At 40.0% G+C, this 23,022-nt stretch overlaps 1 protein-coding gene across 1 annotated transcript in view; it reads left to right on the top strand.

Annotated features, from left to right (window-relative positions):
* The window catches only part of RBMS3 (RNA binding motif single stranded interacting protein 3), a 910,338-nt gene that overhangs the window by 141,033 nt on the left and 746,283 nt on the right, over positions 1–23,022 (top strand). Inside the window, exon 3 of the mRNA XM_074945627.1 lies at positions 20,950–21,018. Coding sequence (XP_074801728.1) covers positions 20,950–21,018 — 69 coding nt within the window. The remainder of the gene's footprint in view (positions 1–20,949; positions 21,019–23,022) is intronic.

Raw genomic sequence — 23,022 nt, 5'->3', positions numbered from 1 at the left:
ATTATTTTTTCTATAGAGGGCCATGGAAAACTGCTTCAGTTCTCCAGATAAACCCTGAAAAGTAAGAAATGTAGCTATAACCAACTATTGTTGTAAAAAGATACTGGTGAAAATCATGGGCAATTGCATAGCTGCTTAGGCCTGAGGGAGTTCTCTTGGACCACTCCCTCACTACTCTGAGTTTGCCCTCTTCTGTAAATGGCTGGACTAACTCCCCTCAGTGGGCCATGGAAGATGACAGGGAGAGAACGGATGGAATTTATATGGATGTCAGGTCAGCAAGGGGAGACTACCTTCCTCCTTTACCATCCTGCTGTGAGGCTTGCACAGATCAGCTTTATAAGGTATTTTTAATTAGCTTAACACCATAGCCCCAAAGTGCCAAATATAGAAATAAAGGCTCAAAGGTTTATCATACTTAGACTCTTTCCCACTTCTGGGTTCAGTCATTTTAACATGTGTTTTGTTAAACATGTTTGTTTTGTTTTGTTTTTTTTGGTTAGGCCTCAATCTAAATTCAATGAGAACCCTTTCATCGACTTCAGTGGGCTTTGGACTGGGCCCTTAGTCTTTGATGTCATTTTTTGCCAGAAGGCTTTTCAGCAAAAGGGTTGATTTTCCATTGCATTCTGAAAAATGTCCTGCTTCTCCCTCAGCGTGGCCATTTGTGGGGGAAAGGTGAAATGATCATCAGGGTTTATCCTTCAGTGTTGCTACAATGCGGACAAGTTACTCTCAGTCTGTATGGCCAGTTTCAATATTTTATCAATGGCAGACTGACATTAGCCATCTGAGGATTAATGTTAGGGGGGGATGCACCATGCATGTCTTCTTTTCCCTAATAGGATACAGGCTGTCTAAAACAGTGTGTTATAATAAGGACCATTGCCCACCCCCTTCCTCTTCAGAAACAGAGGGCTCATTTGTGATGCTGCAGAGAGAAGGCTTGCAAAAAGGGGGTGTGCACTCCATCTGTACTTTAGGCAGTCAGGCAAGTGGGAGTTGGGGAGAGGAATCCCTGCATGCACAGGAGCTCATGCAAGCTACCTCAGCTGTTGAACTAAAAATTGGCACCATGAAATAGCTTTGTGGCCTTGGGGCCGAGGTGAGGGGCAAAATTTCCTCCCACAACACCTCCCATGTCCCCAAGTGCCTGGCCTGGGCTCTAGATTTGATGCTCAGCTTCTTGAAGGAGTCTGCATATAAAGAGAGTAGCTGGAGTTGCAATCATTCAAATAGCTTTTTAGGGAAACTAGCCGAGAGAAAATGCAGTCTTGCCCCACTCGTATCTGTTCAGAGTGCTGCTGAAAAGAGCATTTTCCTAGCCTGCCACTCTATGTTACACCTCTTTTTGAATCCCTCCACTGGCTCTCCTGTGCGTATGGCAGCAAACATAAGCTGATAGTTTTCACTCCCAAGGGCCTTCACAACCTATACCCGCCCTACCTATCATTTATCTTTTGCTTTCAAGATGACAACTCCCACCTCTGATTGACCCATGGTATGAGTCCCCATTGCCTACTTATTCAATTTGAAACAAGCACCTTCGTATTTCTCCCATGCTGCTCCTCATTCTTGGGAGGGGGACTCCCCCTAAACATCTGCAAGACAAAACCCTTGTTCTCCTTCAAAGCCCTCCGTGAAGCTCTTCTTTGATGTGATGCCTACAAAAAACTTGACAACTGTCAGGGCTGCAGGTGTGCTATGACCGCTGCCTGGCATGCTGGCCAATATTGTGTCATTGTTTCCTTGTACATGCCCATCTGTAGCCATCTGTTTTCTCTCATCTTACACTTAAATTGTTAGCTCTTTGAGGCAGGGACTGTCTTTTTCCCTGTGTTTGTACAGCACCTAGCACAATGGGGTCCTGATCCATGACTAGGATTCTTAGGTGCTATGGTGATACAGATAAATTATTATTATTAATAATAATAATAACATTCAAAAGTGAACTTAAGAAATATGAGGTGTAATTTAAAGTTTAGGCACCTTGGGACCATCCACATTGGGGGGTGGAGGGGTCTGCTTGTGTTTGCTGAACACTGTTATACCCAGGCAGTCTAATCGCGTTTAAACATGATTTGTTTCTACGCGCACTTGTTAGCGGAGCTTAAACTACATAAACACAGTTTTAAACCAATTTAATAGTCGTGTTTTGTGCCTCAGTGTGGCCGGGGCACTGGACAGCCAGCCCTCATGGCAGAAATTGACCGATCTCACTTAATTTGGCAGTATTAAAGTGGTAAGAAGCAATCTTTATTTAAGGATAAACTAAACTTTCTTCCATTTGTCAAGCTATGACATCAGGCAAGGATCACGTCTCTCTCTGCCTACTTTCTCCTTGAACACACGTTTGTTATGACTAATCCAAGTAAAACCCTACTTTCCAACTATGGTTTAGTTCCTTTTACAATATCCCAGGGAACTGCAGGAGTATGGGCCAATGTCCTACACGTTTATCTGTAGCACTCCCTTCCAAGAATCTAGCATGATGCTGTGGTTAGTTGTAATGACCTTTTTCAACTGTATCTACTAACATTGAAGCATACTTCTTCCCCCTGTGTTTCATATGAAACTCCAGAGTGCTCCACCTTCAGCTCTGGCTGGGTCTTGTAAGCAGGTCAAGAGCATTTTGTGATTTACCATGTTGAAGGCTGCAAAGATGTCAAGTAGTATATGCTTCCATTTAGCCTCTAGTCACAGGAACCTAGGAATTGCCATACTGGATCTGACCTGTTTTCAGTCTGGTTCCTGTCATTTCCTGTCTTTGACAGTGACCAGTAACAGGTGCTTAAGAGGAAGCCAAGTGGATAGTTAAGGAATACGTCCACCATTGTATATTAATATCTATTGGTGATAACCAGTGAAACCTTCACAGTGTACTTCTCTCGTGTAAAATGAAAGCAGATTTACATGACCAAACACTTGAGCTGGTGTTCTATCCAGCTGAGTGTGAAGGAGGTGGTCACAGTAATGGGAGGGCAGGCAAACATGGCATATTTTATACAGACAGATTTCAGAGAAGCAGCCATGTTAGTTTGTATTCGCAGAAAGAAAAGGAGTACTTGTGGCACCTTAGAGACTAACCAATTTATTTGAGCATAAGCTTTCGTGAGCTACAGCTCATCCGATGAAGTGAGCTGTAGCTCACGAAAGCTTATGCTCAAATAAATTGGTTAGTCTCTAAGGTGCCACAAGTACTCCTTTTCTTTTTGTTTATACAGACAGTTTATTTTAATCTCTTGCACAGAAGCAATTATTTTTGTTAAGTTTACTCCATACAGTACATTTGCTTTTGTAAAAACATTGGGCAGCTATGTTGAAAGGAGTTGTTTTAACTTTGGCATTGTTTCATCTGTTCGATTTCATCAGTAAATTGCAACAGATGCATGGTTGTCATGACAAAATTGCATCTCTGTATTTTAAAGGCTGGAAGATGTGCTTTGTGGTTTTCCCACGGGTGTGACAGCTGCACTCTGATAATTGGCTGGCTCCCCTAACAATCAATATCATAGTGAACATTTTTAATTTCAGTGTGAGGAGGAGGAGGAGAAGAAAATTAATTCCAAAACTGAAAATGCCGAGCAGCATTTCCAGATTCACCTCGTGGTTTACATAACTTGATCTGCCATTGCAGAACATTCATAACCTAATCACAGTGCTTAGTGTCAGCAGGTTTGTAATGTAACAGCATGGGAAGACCTGGGAGCAGCACTGTGGACACCTCTTTGAAGAAAAGATACAGTATATAGTTCTTCAGAATTACAGTACAGGTTTTAGGATTTTTGATTGTGAAAAAGCTAGCAACAATTGTGTTCAATTAGTATGTCTCATTTTTATACTATGAATTGATTAAGTGAAAAACTAAGACTAACTACAAACAAAAAGTGTGCTGTAGTTTAATTGTTATGAAACCACAGTTACATTTTAGCTGGAGCCCTGTATGCCAAAAAGCCACAGAAAATACTGCTCCTATAAATATAGATAGCAAAGTGAGGGGTGGATGATTCAGTAGAAAGAATAACAGGGTTTTACTGGCAAATGGGTGATATTTTGAATACTCATAATTTATTTACTCTACCTATCTTAAAATTTCAGCCTATAAATTATACATGAAACTGAATATTATACTGCGGGTGAAGACTAAAATGGCAAGTATTCATTTTCAGCTCTTCCATCCCTGTTTATAAACAAGAGCTGCTCTTTAACATCCAGATGTGACAGATAGCTCCATGTAGATATCTGATTTATAATTTTGTACTAAACTTCTGGCCCTTTCATTAATTTCTGAATGAATAACTTGTATTGGTTCTGAGGCAAACTCGCTCAGAAAGGCTGACTTGCTAAAGATGTCCAAAATGTGCCAATGGTATATTGGAGCCATGAGGGGACTCCTTAATTACCCCAATTCAGCAAAGCACTTAAGCATGTGCTTAAGAACATGCTGAAGTTCACCACTATTCAGAAAACACTTATGTATGCTGTCAAGGTTCCTCCCCCACTCTGAACTCTAGGGTACAGATGTGGGGACCTGCATGAAAAACCTCCTAAGCTTATCTTTACCAGCTTAGGTCAAAACTTCCCCAAGGTACAAAATATTCCACCCTTTGTCCTTGGATTGGCCGCTACCACCACCAAACAAATACTGGTTACTGGGGAAGAGCTGTTTGGACACGTCTTTCCCCCCAAAATACTTCCCAAAACCTTGCACCCCACTTCCTGGACAAGGTTTGGTAAAAAGCCTCACCAATTTGCCTAGGTGACTACAGACCCAGACCCTTGGATCTTAAGAACAATGAACAATCCTCCCAACACTTGCACCCCCCCTTTCCAGGGAAATGTTGGATAAAAAGCCTCACCAATTTGCATAGGTGACCACAGACCCAAACCCTTGGATCTGAGAACAATGAAAAAGCATTCAGTTTTCTTACAAAAAGACTTTTAATAGAAATAGAAGTAAATAGAAATAAAAAAAAATCCCCCCTGTAAAATCAGGATGGTAGATACCTTACAGGGTAATTAGATTCAAAACATAGAGAACCCCTCTAGGCAAAACCTTAAGTTACAAAAAAGATACACAGACAGAAATAGTTATTCTATTCAGCACAATTCTTTTCTCAGCCATTTAAAGAAATCATAATCTAACACGTACCTAGCTAGATTACTTACTAAAAGTTCTAAGGCTTCATTCCTGGTCTATCCATGGCAAAGACAAAATATAGACAGACACACAAACCCCTTGTTTCTCTCCCTCCTCCCAGCTTTTGAAAGTATCTTGTCTCCTCATTGGTCATTTTGGTCAGGTGCCAGCGAGGTTACCTTTAACTTCTTAACCCTTTACAGGTGAGAGGAGATTTCCTCTGGCCAGGAGGGATTTTAAAGGGGTTTACCCTTCCCTTTATATTTATGACATATGCACTTAAATCTTCAGTGTTTAAAGGTAAGTATGTTGTTTTTGCTGAAACAGGGCCTCAAAACTGTTTGAGCGCCTTTGCATGTAAAACTGGAAAGGGACCATTCAAAAAGGATATTGTTTATTGTCCACACCTCTTATGTGGATGGGATATAATGAAAGATGCAGCAAACCCAGCCTGGCTTTGGAAAAGAATGTAAGATATAACTGGACTCCATATACCCTGGGTTGGGGGTGAGTCTGACACAGTGAAAGGACCTGATTTTCCTTTGAAGAAGAGAGATCCACGTTGACACACAAACTTATTGGATTCCCCTCAAACCTTCCTTAGACATGTGTTTTTTTGCTAGAGGATTTTTTGAGAGAAGATTTGGCTAAGGACACCCAGAATGAACTGAGAGGCAACCATCAAGATGAGAGTCAAATTACCTTTATCTTTCTGCCCTGGTAATACTTCCATACGTGGTAACCTGAACTTACTGCCCATTTGTTTTAGCAATATTAGCCTATGATGTGTCTTTAGTAGACTAACTTTTAATTATATTTTAAATCTTTCACTTATGCACTGTGTTTTTATTTAAGACCACATGGAGAGGACATGAAGCCTATTAAATTGGGATGCTTGTTGTTTTGTCTGCTCATAGAGAAGGGAGCTAACTATGGAAGAAGTGAAGTAACCATGTAGGTACTATATTAGCCACAAGGGAATTGCAATTCTCCTCTCCATGGTGTCTAAAAAGGACTGGCACAAGCCAATGTGGGGTCACAACAAGAATTCAATGGTCCGAGGGGTACTAGGCTTAGTAATACAAGGTTTAATATTCAGCCAGCCACCTGTCTGGGTCAAAAAGAGATTCATACACACTCCTCCCCAATGTATTCTCGGTTTTGTTTGTTTGTCTCCTTCCTCTGAAGCATCAGAGATGGCTGCGGCTGGTGATGGGACATTGGATGCGGTGGGTCAGGGCTCTGAGGTGGCACTGAGCATTCCCTCTCTCAGGTGCTTGGCTAGCTGGTTCTTGCTCACAGGCTCAGGGTCTAACTGGTTGTCATATGTGGGGCTGGGAAGGAATGTTCCCCCAGGTCAGAATGGCGGTAAACTTGGGTTTTTTTCACTTTCCTCGCAGTATAGAAGTGCAGATCACTTGTCAGGATTATCTGGGCATATGTCACTGAATCATTTCTCTGCTATTGCAGGGTTCTCAGTCTTGGTGCACTTCAGTACCTCCTATTCTCTCCCTGTGGCACATAATAATCTAGACTCTGGAGGGCAGTAATACTTTGGTCTAATTTTGGTTGTTGGATTTAGTGAAAGGGTGCTGGGTGGTGTTGGTGTCCTGTGATATCCAGGAGGTCAGATTAAATGATTTGGTGGTTCCTCCTGGCCTTAAATTCTATGACTCTAACCTGTAACAGTATATCCCCGAGTAGTTTACATAATATTGCTTTCGGTTGTGATGTCGTAAAATAAAACAGTGTTGTAAATATTTGTATCTGCATGCAAAAATTTACAATAGTAAAGACATACATAGATCTTGTTTTGTTTACAAAGGTCATTTGCTTCTTATGAAAATTAAAAAAGTTAAAATACCCTACATTTCAAGTAAACAGCAAAAGGCCCAGTCCTTTGTCAAGCAAACGCTCCTTTAACTTCATCGGGAGCTTGCCTAAATAAGGAATGAAGGATTGGAGTCATGTTATGTATAATGATTTATTTACAGTCCCATCAGAGTTTTATATGTCTATGCTTGTATATAACTCTATCAGTCTTAGGTTGTTATAGGTCTGTGTGAGGAGCATAAAGTGAAAGATCTTTGCTATACTATTCTGTATACAGTGATTGCCATTATAAAATTATTGGTTTCAGAGTAGCAGCCATGTTAGTCTGTATCCGCAAAAAGAAAAGGAGGACTTGTGGCACCTTAGAGACTAACCAATTTATTTGAGCATAAGCTTTCGTGAGCTACAGCTCAGTTCATCGGATGCATTATTATTATTCACTTACAATTGCCACTTGCTTCCATCCGAGGTGCCGGAATAATGCCCCATGCTTAGAGTAGGAAATAGTGGTGTACCAGAGCTGTTTCATGCCTGTTGGCAAACGTTAACTTTAATGATAACCACTGTAGAGTCTGCACTGTATAAATGACCCAGTCTCCCATGCAGTAACTCAAAAGGAAAGAAGACTTATCATCTGAAAAATATGTTCCAAGTAGCTCCTATACAATCTTTTCTGTTCCATTCTCCCTTCTTTTCTACGTCATGATGTGTAACTATGAAAATAAGAGGTTAAAATAAGTTTGATTAGGGTTTTTTATTTTAGAAAACAATTGAGTGATTGAAAATGCTGTAAAATGTCCATTTTATACAGAAACTCCTGCTTAAAGGTAGGAAGGATGGATTAGTGGCTAGGGCATGGTACTGGCGAGACCTGGGTTCGGTACCCTGTGCTAGCATAGACTTCCTCTGTGAACTTGGGCAGTTCACTTAATACATCATTTGCCTCAGCTCCTCACCTACAAAATGGGGACAATAGTTCCCTGTATCACAGAGATGTTGTGAGGATAAAAATCCACTTATGAGTGTGAAGTACTCAGATACTATGGTGGTGAAAGCATATAAATACCACGATACCTACATAACTGGGCTTTTTATTTGCTATGAATGTTGTGAGGAAAAAATGTTGACAATACCTGATGGGTCCCTAATATGTAAAATATTATCCACTGTCACAATATGGATTTTGTTACTATTTCAGATTGTTTGGAATGAGAGAAATGTAGCTAAAACAAAAGTTTTATATGTGAGAAGAATGAAATTTATCATGATTATTAAAAATTCTAATGTGATAAAAGCCAATTATTGAGAATTCAGGTGGTTATTCTGATCACACTTAGATATGTGGCAGCTTAAGTAAACATCTCAGACTCAGACAGCTCCATTAATTACTTATAGCTCTGTATTCCAGCACATGCTTGGAAGTTCTAATACCCATGTAGAATATTTATAAGGAACATGTCTTTAGCAAGTCTAAACAAACAGACTTTAATGTGTGGATAATGATAAGACTTTTACTTTTTCTTTGTGTGTACACACGCATACACACACACACGTAAAAGTCTCTTATTATTTACAGAGTGTGTGTGTGTGTACATATGTTGTTTTACTCCTATTTTCCTGGTAAATAGCAATGTGGTACTATAGATGTAGAAGTGTTGTACTGTATATTGTGTTTCACCACAGTGAAAGATATTTAGAATATCTTTTTCGTACCTTTTAAAAAGTGTGTCTGAAGAGGGCAGCCTTTCCTCATATACTTGAAATTTTCTTAATTTGAAAAGCTTACTGTGCATTGTGCAAATTATTTGTGTTACAAAGTACATGTTCACAGTCTTGAGTGTGCCATTCATAATTATTTCTGTTTTCCTTGAAATGTCTTTCCTCATAAAAATCAGTTACTTTTTTTAAAAAAGCACCTAACCTATATATTAAAATAAGTACTTTTTCCTTCCTAGTTCTTTATTTATAGAGATTTAATTAGGATGTTAGTAGGAATTTACTGATTTCAATAGGAAGGTTATCAGCAAGCATCTGAAGATGTTGTAGGTACTGTTTATTCAATTTACACTCTAGAAAATGAGTATCTTTGAATACTAAAAATGTACGTACTTAGACCAAGAAAACATTCTGTCTTCCTTATTGACAGTTCTCCTTAACTTTCATGTTTTCAGTCCTGAACAGCTCTCCAGATTTCAAAAAGAAGAGCTAGCCTGAATGCCCATGCAGGGCTGTTACTTTTTCTACGTCTAATATTGTATGCTTTAATCACAAGGAAATGTTTTAAAAGTTTCCTAAGAGCAGATAGGCTATCGGGGCTAGGTGAATGGCTACTCCAGATTGAGTAATTAGGGGCTTTAAGGGGCTCTTAGAAGAATTTTTCACCCAGGTGACCCTCGATCATTGTGCAGGGAGGGGCACTGAAGACGCAAGTCTAGAATGATGTGTTTTCACATATTGCTGCTGCAGCCACTGTGTTGCGTTTACCCTCTTGCAGTGACAGATGAAGTTGAATGCCTGTCTCACCTTCCCTTGTGTCATGATTTAAATTCCACGATAGGCCTAGGGGAGAATGAGAAGGAGCTGAATAGAATGAGAAAGAATGAGAACAAGCAAACGGACTCTTTAACAATGAAACAAACCTTTCGGCGTATTTTCATAGAAGAGTTTTAAAAAGACATGTAGATGGAGTCAGTAGTGCATCTAGGATTGTGCAGTTAGGTCTTTGGGTGGGTCTGGTATGTAAATGAGCGCACTGTGCAAATAGGTGTTATGCAAATTAGTTGAATCTAATAAAAAGGCAATGAATTGCACAACATCTAATGCTTTCCATAGGCAACTACTAATAATTCTAAAGCTTGGCTTCCATGCAAAACAGTTGTATTTTCTATCAGTTGGTGAAAATCTAGGGTCAAATCTTGATTAATTAATATCAGTGCTAATCTAAAATAAGCCATTGCTGTAGTGTTTTGGCAGTTTTTCTGGTAAGCCAGAGTGAAAAAAGAATATTCACCGTTAGCAGTACTCATAAGTAGAGTAGCAAATATTTGCGACATGTTGATGTAACAAAACAATATTGGCTTATCCTGGGTATTAGGTATGGCTTCCTTTTCTTGCCAGTATCTCCTCTATTACTGGTGCTCAATAGAGACTTCTTGTCTATCATCAGCTAAATATGGCAAGTTGTGCCTAACTGATTGTTCAAGTTCACAGTAGTTTACTTGGCTGAAATACACAGGCAGAAAAGCAATAAAACTGTACTCAATTTTGCTGTGACTGGTGGGAGAAAAGTGAAAATGTCAATTAACACATCCTTGTCAGTGACCACGAGGAGTCCTTTACCTGCTAGATGGTCAGATACATTGCCCTTTTGGTTGAGTGAATTTTGTTGCTTTTGGCAATTGTACCTCAATAATTGTGAGTGGTAGAAACCTCAGTAAATTTGCTTAGAACCAAGTCTAGACAGTTGCTTGCACAGTGGGCATAAAGTACTCACTTTGAATGAGTGCCTGAGCTTCAATAAAAGTGTCCACTCATTGCACTAGCTCCATCAAAGCTCAAACCCACAAATTCACTGAGATTCACTCCTGTGGTTGGCAGCTCAGTCAATATCTCCCCAGCTCTGTCTCTTCCTGTCACAACATTGATTTCTGGAAGCTAGAGGAAGAAATCTCTGGTGACATAGTGCAAAAACCTTAAACACAGAATTCTTTTTCTGTTTTACACTGCCTATTGTTTAATCTGCAATTTACAACTGTATCTCTCATCAGTGTGCTTTTTATATCTCGATCATCATATTCACATAAGCTGATTTTGAATGTGTTTTGCTTGATGTTGGGCATTTTTTGGACTATATATTTGTTGATTCTCCAGCTTGTTGTCATCAGTGCACAAAAAATGCTCAAGGTTGGATAACATCATTCTGAAATGGGCTGGTCTCTAGTTGACTAACAAAATCATAGCATACCCTATGACTCTGCAGAAAAGATGACAAATTCTGGCCAGCTACCATACTGTGGTTTTACATTATCAGTAGAGCATCCTACCCTTGCTCTGAATGCTCAGTAATGACCATTATGGGGTTAGCAGTACCTGCTCCATAGTTAGGTTGAAATTATAAGTGCAATTTTCAAGTCCATGTTCCCAATACAAGTCCAATTTTCAACGCTTGTCCTTGCCTCCAACTTCCAAAGAAGAAAACCGTTCCCTGGAAATTCCTCATGCTGCTACTCCTTCCAAGGTAGATTTTTTTTCATGGCAATTATTTTGTGGGGAATAGGGGGAAACCAGGAAATGAATTTTAAATCTATGGTGCTTAAAACTGTCATGGACTTTTTGAAAGAGTTCATAACTTGTTTTCATTCATCCTGTCTCCAAAATGGGTTTGTTCACAAACTTCAAACTTTGGCCTTGCGGATTTTGGCCCTTTAAAGGGATGTTTTAGTGTGTGTATGGGGGAAGAGGGGAGGTGGAGGCAGGAGAATGGCAAAGGGATGAACTCAGGCTCATGGGGGAATAGTAAGCCCATAGAGAACTTATGATGGGGGTACATATGTCACACTAAGATAGGCAATGAAGAAGATAATAAAGGGGCCCTGCTTCAAAGCCTGTTGAGGTCAGTGGAGTTTTGGGCTTTGGATCAGGCCCATAAAGAGGAGGCTGGGGTAGGACTCCCAAGTGGGAGACAATCCAGGTAGGAAACAACAAAGTTAGGACCTCTAGGGCCAGACCAGGAAGCAAGGATAAACTGATCTTCTTGGTTACTTATGAGGATTATACTGGTTTTTAAAGACTTTGTAAATTATGGACATTTGTTAGTTCTGTTGGATGAAGGAAACCATTTTTTGTCTGCCATTTTTTTTCATTTGGATGAGATGTGATCTAACAAGTGTAGCTAGATGGTCACCTCTTTTATTTCATGTCTAGTAGAAGTGAATAACTTGTTTTTTAGACACTACTGTGAAAAGAGTTGATGTAGTCCATGGGTTGAATCCTAGCTCTATTGAAGTTAATAGCAAAATTACCATTGATTTCAGTGGGGCCAGGATTTCACCCAATAATCACTTTTTTCTGCCATAACTGGAAAGGGAAATTATAGTGCTCGACAAGTGTTTTTTTGTTTTTTGTTTTTAATTTGTTTGTTTCTGTCTTTAAACTCCAGCTGTAGAAGCCACCAAACAAAATAAGAAGCAAGTTAACCAACAAGACTGTGTTTGTCAGCAAATAGCTTTTGAATAATTGTATCTTTTTAACATGACTTTATTGGTTCTTCCTACCATAAGCAATAGAAGTTCAAAACATTTAGCTTGTCTGAAGAAGGTTCTCACAGAAGCAAGCTTTATGCCTCAAACTATTATAATGTTGCTACAAGTCACTATTCTGCTGTTCAGCAAGAGAGCTCTTGAATTCAGTGGCTAATGCATGGAAAATCTATGGGAATTACAAATAAAACAAGTATATATGTATTGCATGGGTTACAATAAATTCTGATTTCTGAGCCAGTTGTAAATAATTGTCCAGATCCTGAAATTCTTATTCACTCTTTTGCATGCAGTGTTGGTGTATTGGTCCCAGATTATTAGAGAGACAAAGTGGGTGAGGTAATATCTTTTACTGGACCAAATTCTGTTGGTGAGAGAGAGAAGCTTTCAAGCTTACACAGAGCTCTTTTTCAGGTCTGGGAAACTAACTGGGGGTGTCACTGCTAAATATAGGGTGGAATAGATTATTTAGCATAAGTAGTGAACGCATATTTCGAGGGACCATTCAGGGTGAAGTGAACTGTTGACACTCCTCCAGTCATAGGGAGGAAAGGAAGGCGCAGGGGAATTGTAAGTGGGTTATAAATTGTTGTAATAAGCCATAAATCCAGTGTTTCTATTCAGTCTGTGATTTTTAGGGTCTAGTAAAGTTATGATTTCACACTTGATACCTTTTAAGTGCATGCCCACAGCATCCACATCGAGGAGTTACAGTGCAGCGCTTTGGTGTGGGCTGCTATTCACATCCCCTTAGTCCGAACTGCCGGGCAGGGAAATCGTGCCCTTAGTTAGCAATTCTGTTAATCACAGATGACCTGGGAAAGTATCCAGCTCTTCCCGCTTAGTTATATTGGCTCTTCAGCCAGCTCTGCACTACAGACCTATATCGGTAAAACTGCTACTCAGGGATGTGAAAAATCGACACCCCTAAGCAACATAGTTATACTGACCAAACCCCCCCGGTAGATGGTGCTATGTCAACAGGAGAACTTCTTCTGTTGACATAGCTGCCACCTATTGGGGAGATGGATTAATTACACCAACAGGAAAAGCTCTCCCATCGGCATAGGAGCGTCTTCACTTAAATGCTACAGTGGCATAGCTGCATCGGTGCAGCTGTGTTAATGCAGAGTTTAAGTGTAGATTTGCCCTTTAGGTCTTCCAAAAGTAAGAAGCAGTAAAAATTATTTCTGCCACTGAAGTAAGCAAATATGACTAAACTCACACTGGGAAAAGATTTATTGAATAAGAAGGTACCGCTGTTGCATAGTTGCTTTTCTGATGGCTGTCATACTGTCTGGAGAAGCTCATAAATGTGAGTGCCAATCTTAGGGCAGGTTTCAGAGGGGTAGCCGTGTTTGTCTGTATCAGCAAAAACAACAAGGAGTCTTTGTGGCACCTTAGACACTAAAATTTATTTGGGCATAAGCTTGTGTGGGCTATAACCCACTTCATCAGATGCATGGAGTGGAAAAAACAGTAGGCAAGTATAAATACACAGCACATGAAAAGATGGGAGTTGCCTTACCTAGTGGGGGGTCAGTGCTAATGAGGCCAATTTAATTAGGGTGGATGTGACCCATTTCGAACAGTTGACAAGAAGGTGTGAGTATCAACAGAGGGAAAATTATTTTTTGTAGTGACCCAGCCACTCCCAGTCTTTATTCAGGCCTAATTTGATGGTGTCAAGTTAGCAAATTAATTCCAGTTCTGCAGTTTCTCGTTGAAGTCTGTTTTTGAAGGTTTTTTTGTTGAAGAATTGCCACTTTTAAGTCTGTTATTGAGTGTCCAGGGAGATTGAAGTGCCCTCCTACTGGTTTTTGAATGTTACAATTCTTGATGTCTGATTTGTGTCCATTTATTCTTTTGTGTAGACACTGTCCAGTTTGGCCAATGTACATGGCAAAGGGGCATTGCTGGCACATGATGACATATATCACACTGATAGATATGCAGGTGAATGAAGCACTGATGGTGTGGCTGATGTGGTTAGGTCCTATGATGGTGTCCCTTGGACAGATATGCGGACAGAGTTGGCAACGCGGTTTGTTGCAAGGATAGGTTCCTGGGTTAGTGTTTCTGTTGTGTGGTGTGTAGTTGCAGGTGAGTTTGTTTCAGGTTGGGGAGCTGTCTGTAAGCAATGACTGGCCTGTCTCCCAGATCTGTGAGAGTGAGGGATCGTCCTTCAGGATAGGTTGTAGATCCTTGAGGATGCGTTGGAGAGGTTTTAGTTGGGGGTTATAGGTAATGGCTGGTGGCGTTCTGTTACTTTCTTTGTTGGGCCTGTCCTGTAGTAGGTGACTTCTGGGTACCCTTGGCTCTGTTAATCTGTTTCTTCATTTCCCCAGGTGGGTATTGTAGTTTTAAGAACACTTGATAGAGATCCTATAGGTGTTTGTCTCTGTCTGAGGGATTGGAGCAAATGCGGTTGTATCTTAGGGCAGACTGTCAGAAAATAGAGCAGTCACTCCAAGTGGGTGGTATATTCTATAATTAGATTTCACCAAGCTAGTAACAAATGTGCACTCCTGAATCATCATACCAGTATTACTATGGAGTCACAGACAGTCCCCTTTGGCTCTCCGGCCTATCTTGCCACCCAGAGAAACTGGTCTTTGTGAGAAAAGATTATTTAAACCTAAAATCACACAATGTCAGATTACTCCCTATCCCAAAGAATCAGTTATTTACCCCAGATCAATTGGTACTGGGGATCTTACACCAAAGACAATGCTGGTAGCCAATTCTCTAATAAACTAGCTAAAATTTATTAGCTACAAAAAAGAAATGAGAGTTATTGAGAGGTTAAAGCAGGTAAAATAGCAGGTAAAATGAGTCAAAGTTTGTAAGTCCAAAATGATAGCAGAGGTGTAATAAATTGCCAGTTTCCAAAAGTCTCTCAAGGTACCCAGAATAATTTTGGGGATCTCTGTCTACTCATTCAGTATTTCCAACTTGTTGGAATCCAAAGAATCCAGAGATACAGGATTGTTCCTTGAATCAATATTTATAGCTTCTTTTCCAGAAAACTATCTGAACAGTGTCTTTATCCATGTGGGCTTTTCCTTTGATGACAATGAGTAGGAAGTGCAGACTGAGGCCATTTCTACACTTACAAGTTTATAGTGGCGTACCAATACAGCTGTGCTGCTGTAAGAGCACTCGTGTAGCTATGTTATGCGGATGGAAGAGAGTTCTCCCACTGACATAATAAAACCAGCTTAATGAGTGGCGGTAGCTATGTCGGCGGGAGAACATCTCCCACCAACATAGCACTATGCACATGAGCACTTATGCCAGCAAAACTCATGTCACTCAGGGGCGTGTTTTTTCCACATCCCTGACCAACAAAAGTTTTGTCGACATAGGCCATGTCTACACCTGCAATTAAGTCTATGAATTCCCGTTGTTGAACTCAATGGCCCTTGCTCTGAGGTTAGTGTGACGGGGTGTCACAGTTAGCACTCTTCTTCATTCACATTTCCAAGGCTCCAATCACATCTGATGGGTAATTTAGTTACAGGGATAGACACAATGTAAATGTAATTACACGAGTATACACAATGTAACAGCAAACAATCTTTCATTAGTTTTCACATCAAACATCTTCTCATCTTAACACTAACACACATTTTGATCTAGGGTTATCTAATTACAGGGACATACATAATGTAGTGCAATAGCAACCAATAGGTGATAGATAAGTGACAAGAGTACCATTAATATTTCCTTTGAACTATATCAGTGGTGCCCAACCTTATTACACAGGAGGACCACATAAACCTAAGCACAACCCTGTGTGGGCCAAACAAATTCTACGTATTTTAATAAGATTTAAAGTCTCATGTATTGATTTATATTTTAAGTTCAGCTTGTTTCCTATGTATTTAGATAGGTTATTTCTATGTACGGTATTGTCTGTTTACACAGATGTATAAACTAAAATGATGTAAACGTGATGACAAAAATGCTAATGAATCGGCAGATAGTATATTGTGTTGAAGCAGGCTGCGGGCCTTATGATATGCCATGTACCGCCTGCAGGCCATAGGTTGGGCACCCCAGAACTATCCTAACACACAAGTGATTTGGCCTGATTACACTAAATATCTTTCGACACACCTTTGAATTCTATTAGCATATAAGTGAATTAACTTAAATACACACTAATACACTTAACATTTCTTTGATATTCACACAGAAGTGAATTGGCCTATGGCCATGGCCTGAGCTGGTCTGTCAGTGTCACAGTGATAATAACACTTTAAAACCTAGGAGATGGCAAATTGCCTAGGTTTGACTGTATGTTGTTCTTCCTACCAGTAATGTATGCTTTTATTATGAGGACGCCCATGTCAGAAGATGTTACATTAATTAGCTGATTGAAAACTGCAAAAAAAAAAAATTCTAAATTTTTACCTTTTGCATTTTGGAATTTTGTCAATTTTATAATTTGAAAAATTTCAACTTGCAGTCTGGCAAAAAAATTCTCCCCTTTTCTTCTTCTTTCTTTTTTGAAATTTGGCATTATGTTGAAATTTGAAAAGCTGTAACCAGCTCCAATGGGTTCAAACATGAATCAAACATAACATATAAAGTCTTCAATCTGTAGTCATTGATGGACTCACACTATTACCATACCCATAGATTATCCTGTGTTACCTGGGCCCTCTTTTAGGACCACATCCAAACTTGCGTGTGTTTGACTGACATGTGGTAGACACTGGAACCGAGCTAGTCCTATTACTTCTTGCTTCAATAAGCACTTTTGTTCAAAAAAGTGACTCTACTGGTCAAACACTGTTTTCCTGTGAGCTGTGTAGATACTGCATTGTTTGCTCTCCTTTCATCTGTGCCACTTTGTTGCTGTGAAAAGCATTTTCCCCCCTTCTGTCACTGGGCTTTGAAGCGCTTTGGAGTAGGCCTAAAGTTTCATCAGCACTTGTCACATCTAGGCTTTGCTGTGGCTCTAGGTTTAAAACACATTTTCTACCTGAAACTACCAGTACTCCTACATCATCCTTTACTCCTTCAAACGAGCTACTGTCTGGATATCTAAGTAATGCCTGGTTTTCTCAGCATATATTTTGCCAATGACTTCTAGCTTAGACAATGAAAACAAATGTGCAGTTGGCAGTTTTCCTTGCTTTCAGAGCTACTGTTTACATTGCAAATCATCATGCTTTTCTGAAGGTTTCAACACTAATTTAGTTCCTGCCATAGGATGAACTAGCCCTCTAAGAGGGACAGGGATTTGTCTGCAGTGGTCATGCTTAGCCCATTCACTCCCACAGGTGAGTAAGGGGAGGGGAGGGAGAACATGTGATTACAAACCAGGCCAGCTGGGGAACATAAGGGCAGCCTGAATTAACCTAGACATTTTTTCCCCTTAGCTCCTAGTTATAGGCTTGGGCAGGCAGCCTGGTGGGAATAGAAGGAAAGTTGGGATTTAGGGGAAGAGAGCTAAGAGCTCCCAGATATAATGCAGAATGCCTGAGAGAGAAAACCAGCAAGGAGCAAGAGCCTACTGATAAGAGAGCCTCTGCTGAAGGACCTGCAGCGATTAGGAGTCTGCTGGTTGAGAAGGCCTGCAAAGGACTTTGAACCTGGAGGGAAGGGGAATCCCTGGCAAAGAACTAACTGAGCCTGAGGCAGAAGGCTTTGAATGTTGGTGTTTGTTAACTTCCCAGAAGGGTAGAATTGCTGAAGAAAATTCCCACAAGGTGAAGCTTTCTGCCCTGAAGAAGGAGAAACTGAGGCAGCAGATGGGACTAATGCCAGACGGGTTAAGTGCTGCTACAATTGCTAACAAAGCAGCAGGAAGTATCCCCATGTTCTCCTCTGTTAGTCTTCTTCCTTGTGATAGGTGCATACACAAAGTGCTGGTGAGTTAGAGGTATAGATCCAGATTCTGATCTTGGGCCTAGGTACTCAGTGCTGCAATTCATTAATTAGTGAGACAACTACTGGGGAATGCAACCTGCCCTGCAAATGTCTCCTGGGGCACGTGGGTTCTCTGTGGGTACTTGAAAGTGAATATCAGTCAGGCCTTAGAAAACTATCTGCTGTGGAGTCTCCTTCTTGATTCCCAGGGAGTTGGGCCTGCCTGATTTCTGTTGAAAATTTTGATGGAATCAACATGGTCCTGCAGAACGCTTTGGTTCTGCTCATGCTGTCTGAGAGCTTCTCACCCACTCTATTTTAAGTAACTTTTTGTATTCTGATGGCCTTACACAATATCTCATAAATGGACCCTTTCATCTCAACACTTGTTTTATTAAACCAGATAAGGGTTACACAGATGCTGAGTTAATAATGGTGATATGTTGCACGCATTGCAGATTATATCTAAGGCTCTTTCTCATTTACATTAAGGCCCCTTTACAAGGGTCTGGGAGAGTAGGCTGCTGTTGTAGATTCTTCTTAATATTTGTGCAGGGCAGATTTTTTTATTTTTTACTAACAGAATTATGAAACACGTGGGTTGGGGGCGGTTACTGGTTATGAAAGAAATTCACTACTGAAGAAAATGGGAAAACCATAATTCTCTTGGCTATTGACTGAGAAATTTGGACAGCAGGAACACAGTTATTTTGATAAGTTTTTGCCTTTCTAGGTACTTTTAATTAAGAAAAGCATAAGGTGCTTCTAGCAACTTGTTTCATTATAAAATCAGCTTCTGGAGAAATGTAATTGTCTCATTTTTCAACTTACTATTGAGAGACTCACTAGGTCTCTCTCTCTCCTTGTCTTCTGAGTTCTGTAAAAGCGTTTTTTAAGCAAAATGCGTGTTTGTTTTTAATTTGAAGTCTTTATATTTAAAAAGAAATTGAATCTTTGTTTGGGATATCTGTCCATCTAAGGATATCTGTTAAGTTAAGAACCCACGGAGTAAGATTATTGCTATTAAACTTGTAATACGACTTTTTTTTTTTATCAAAAGGAATAATCAGCAACATAATCAACTGACTCTGTTTCTCATTAGTGAGAATGAAAAGTCAATCACTCTAGAATATATAATGATAAATGTAAACCTATTGGTTATATCCTAGAACATCTTTATTCTGTCTGCAAGTGTTACAAGCATTAAACCATTTATTTCTGTAATTACAAAGAGAGTATTGTACTACAAATTCCGCATAGATCTATAATTTCCATATATGTTCCCTTCATAAATCTGAGCTTGTGTTCGAGCCTAGCTGGTGATGTGATGTGTTGGTGAATTGATATTTCATTTCTGGAGACCTGAATTCAAGCTAGGTCTCAAGTGTAAATAACGTAAGTCTAATTGTAGCTTCTGCCCTATGTACCAACATTAGTGCAGGAAGGATGTATGAAAATATAGTTCTTATTTGTGAGGATCAATGTCCCAGTACAGAACAGCATGATTATCACACTCTGCCAAAAAGACTTCCAGAGTTAGAATAGCAGGTGAGTCTAGATTAGGATTGTGATGCACTGATAAAACACTTCCCTACATTATACCATACCTGCAAGAGCAATTAGTTCCTGAGTTTCAAAAGCACTAAATTAACTCATCTATAGTAGTTGAAACAAACAAACCTGAGCTCATACCTCTAGTCTGGATTGAGTCACTTTCACTAGATCCTGTGAATTAAAACATTTAAGATCGGTGTAATGCAGTATAAAGAGAGAACAGCTTTGCTGCTACATAATCACAATTGGTAGAAAACTTGAGACCTTTAACAGTGTCTCTGGGTGAATGATTTTATCAGATAAGGACCAGATCACCTCAGACAACTTGCTGGTTAGGTAATACTTTTACAATACAAATAATTTTAAACTCAGTGGCAATTAGTATACCATCTCACTTAACTATTGACAGGTTTCAGAGTAGCAGCCGTGTTAGTCTGTATCCGCAAAAAAAAAAAAAAGAAAAGGAGTACTTGTGGCACCTTAGAGACTAACCAATTTATTTGAGCATAAGCTTCCGTGAGCTACAGCTCACTTCATCGGATGCATTCAGAAATCTCCCCACTGTATTTTCCACTGCATGCATCCAATGAAGTGAGCTGTAGCTCACGAAAGCTTATGCTCAAATACATTTGTTAAGGTGCCACAAGTACTCCTTTTCTTTTTTCACTTAACTATTGTATGTCACAAGTATTGCATTTAAGTTTACAGCTCAAAGAATAAAGCAGGACTTGGTATGCTTTTTACAGTGTATGTAGATTACATACTGATGTTTCTGCAGGAGTGTGGCTGGAATCAGATTATTAGGTAGATATTATAGCTTTGTCACACTAGACATGGTTTAGCACTTCTGCGTCAGTAGACATGGAGCGGTAACGGGAAATAAAGCATAAGGCTACATAATATGACCACTCTGCATTGTCGTTCTTTATGATACAGTAGTGTCTAGAAGCCCCAACTAAGGTTGGGACCCAGTTATGCTAGGCAGTGTAAACACACTTATTTAAACAGAGATTGTCCTCAAGAGTTTGCAATCTAAATAGCCAAGACAAAGGCTGCGAGGAGAAACAGAAGCACGAAGGCACTTGTCTAAGGTCAAACAGCAGGTCAATGGCAAAGCTGGAACTAAAACCCAGGTCTCCTTTGTCTCAGGCCAATGCCCTAACCCTTGACAGTGCTGCCTTTCTTTCTCTATAGAAATGTGGGTTGCTGACATTAATTTAAGTTCATGTATGGATATTTATATTGAACTCTGGCTGAATGCATGGCATTTTTATTTTACAGAGGTCAACAGCCAGCAAGACTTCAGGTGCTCCTTCATATAGCAGATGGTCCAGCTCACAGCCACATCAGGTAATATGTGCTTTTCAAGGAGAACATGCACCACACTGTATCATAATACCTGGAGGTGCATATAGCATGCACTATATGCTCATGCGGCTCTGTTATTTTTAAGTAATAATCAACTGTGGGTTCTGAGAGTTGCCTAGCTTGCTTGACCCAAGTGGGCCAATTTGAATGATGGCATAAGCAGGCACAATACCACTGAGATTGGTGGAGTTTCTGCAACAGGTGCACAGGCCCACTGATCACTTGGAAGGATCCTCGCAGCCATGAGTCACCGTCTCTAATGGAGCCACTGAGTAGGGTGGAATGAATGGAGGGTTCCGTCACGCTTCTTTTGCTGGAGATGAATTTGACTCACTCTTTGGAAGAGATTATATCCCCAGTTGAGTTCAGTCATGTCACTATCCCTGCTACGCCAGTGTTTTGCACCATTTAAAACAATCAAATGAGAAAGCTAATCTGATGCATCACAGGGAAATTTTGGGACCAACCACAAACACAGACTAAATGCTGATACAAAGAGCAGGGAAGCAATGTAACAGCAGCCACCTAGTGATGAAATTATTAGCAGCTTTACTTTTTTTTTTCTTTTTTTCTTTTTTACTATCTTCCCCCATGTCCCCTGAGTGTGGCATATTGAGAGGAGACTCTAGTCAATTCAGTCTAGTAGAACAGGGGAAAGACTGTTGTGACTGTAGGCAGAAACATAACTCGGTTGCTTAAATGATGGGATGACCAGTTTAAAATGTAACGTCTCTCCCCAACTTTATATTTTTAAGTCATTCAGTTGGTAGCGATTACCTTAACGGCTCTTTCAAAATAGCAGCTGCAACATGGGAAAATCCTTAGGAGGACTGCACACAAACAAACCTGGGGTGTTGGTTTGTTTTGATAAAGGTACAAGTACGTGCCCCTAGAAGTGGGGAAACACCCAAGGTGGCTTTTGCTGTCAACTGGGATTTAACTTTACACAATTGAAAGCAGAGGTAGTTCAGAACTGGGTCCCATTTTTATTCAGGCCTTGAAACTTCAGTATAAAGAAGAGGCTGGATAACAGAAACTCTAGAGATTAGAAACAATCACACCTTCCGCTTTGCTTTCTGTTGATGAGCATGCATGCTTGCTGAAATGGAGAAGAGTCTTGCTTTCTGCTTCTCATCGAATAGGATTATGGTTACTGCCTGCACTGTGGCAATGAAGTGCACACATGCACATTTTCAAGGCAGTCCTATGACCTGTGTTATACTGGCAGTCAGATAAGATAACCACATGGGTCACTTCCGGCCTCCAAATCTATAAAGCTGAAGTTGAGACTAGCCCAATGCCTGGGGTATATTGTTTGTGTGTCTGTTCACCTGAGTAGCTGAGAATTCAGCACTGCCTTTCCCCCTCATTTTGAAGGGTAGTGTGTTTTATTATGGGGATTTTTTTTTATAATGGCTAGAGGTTTATCTTCTGAACCTGTCAGCCTTGACTTTACCTTTAGTAGGGGGGCTAAGTACAGGAAGTTAACATATTCCCACTGATGTGCACTGAGCAAACCCAGAAGCGAATATTCTTCTCTGTGTATGAGTGCAACTCCCTCTTAATGTTAATAGGAGAGATGCTCCTAAATCAAGAGAAGAATATCCCTTTAACAAATCATATGAAATGCATTTGGTACTCTATACACTTGATTTCCTTTTAAGCAGAGGGGAAGGGTGGAACATAAGCACACAAAGATTGTTTGGTGGTATTAGAATCTTGTTGAGGCCCTAGCAGAGTTGAGAGATTAACTACCAGGAATATTGTTTAAAAATATGCCTAGACCATCCTGCATCTGCTGGAAAAACCTTGTCCTATTGTATTAAAACATGCCTGTGGTAATTCTTCTCCACCTACATTATACCCCCACATTGTAATCTTTCTCTTCCTTTGTCATCTGCACTCTAATCTTTCTTTCTCATCCATGTTTACTGTAAACTTTTGTCTTCAATAAGCCTATAAACTTGCTTGATGGAACTGGCACTT

Source organism: Natator depressus, chromosome 2 (assembly GCF_965152275.1).
Source record: "Natator depressus isolate rNatDep1 chromosome 2, rNatDep2.hap1, whole genome shotgun sequence".
Classification (NCBI taxonomy): Eukaryota; Metazoa; Chordata; order Testudines; family Cheloniidae; genus Natator; species Natator depressus.
The sequence above is the reverse complement of the archived record's forward strand: the minus strand, read 5'-3'. Positions and strand labels throughout refer to the sequence as shown.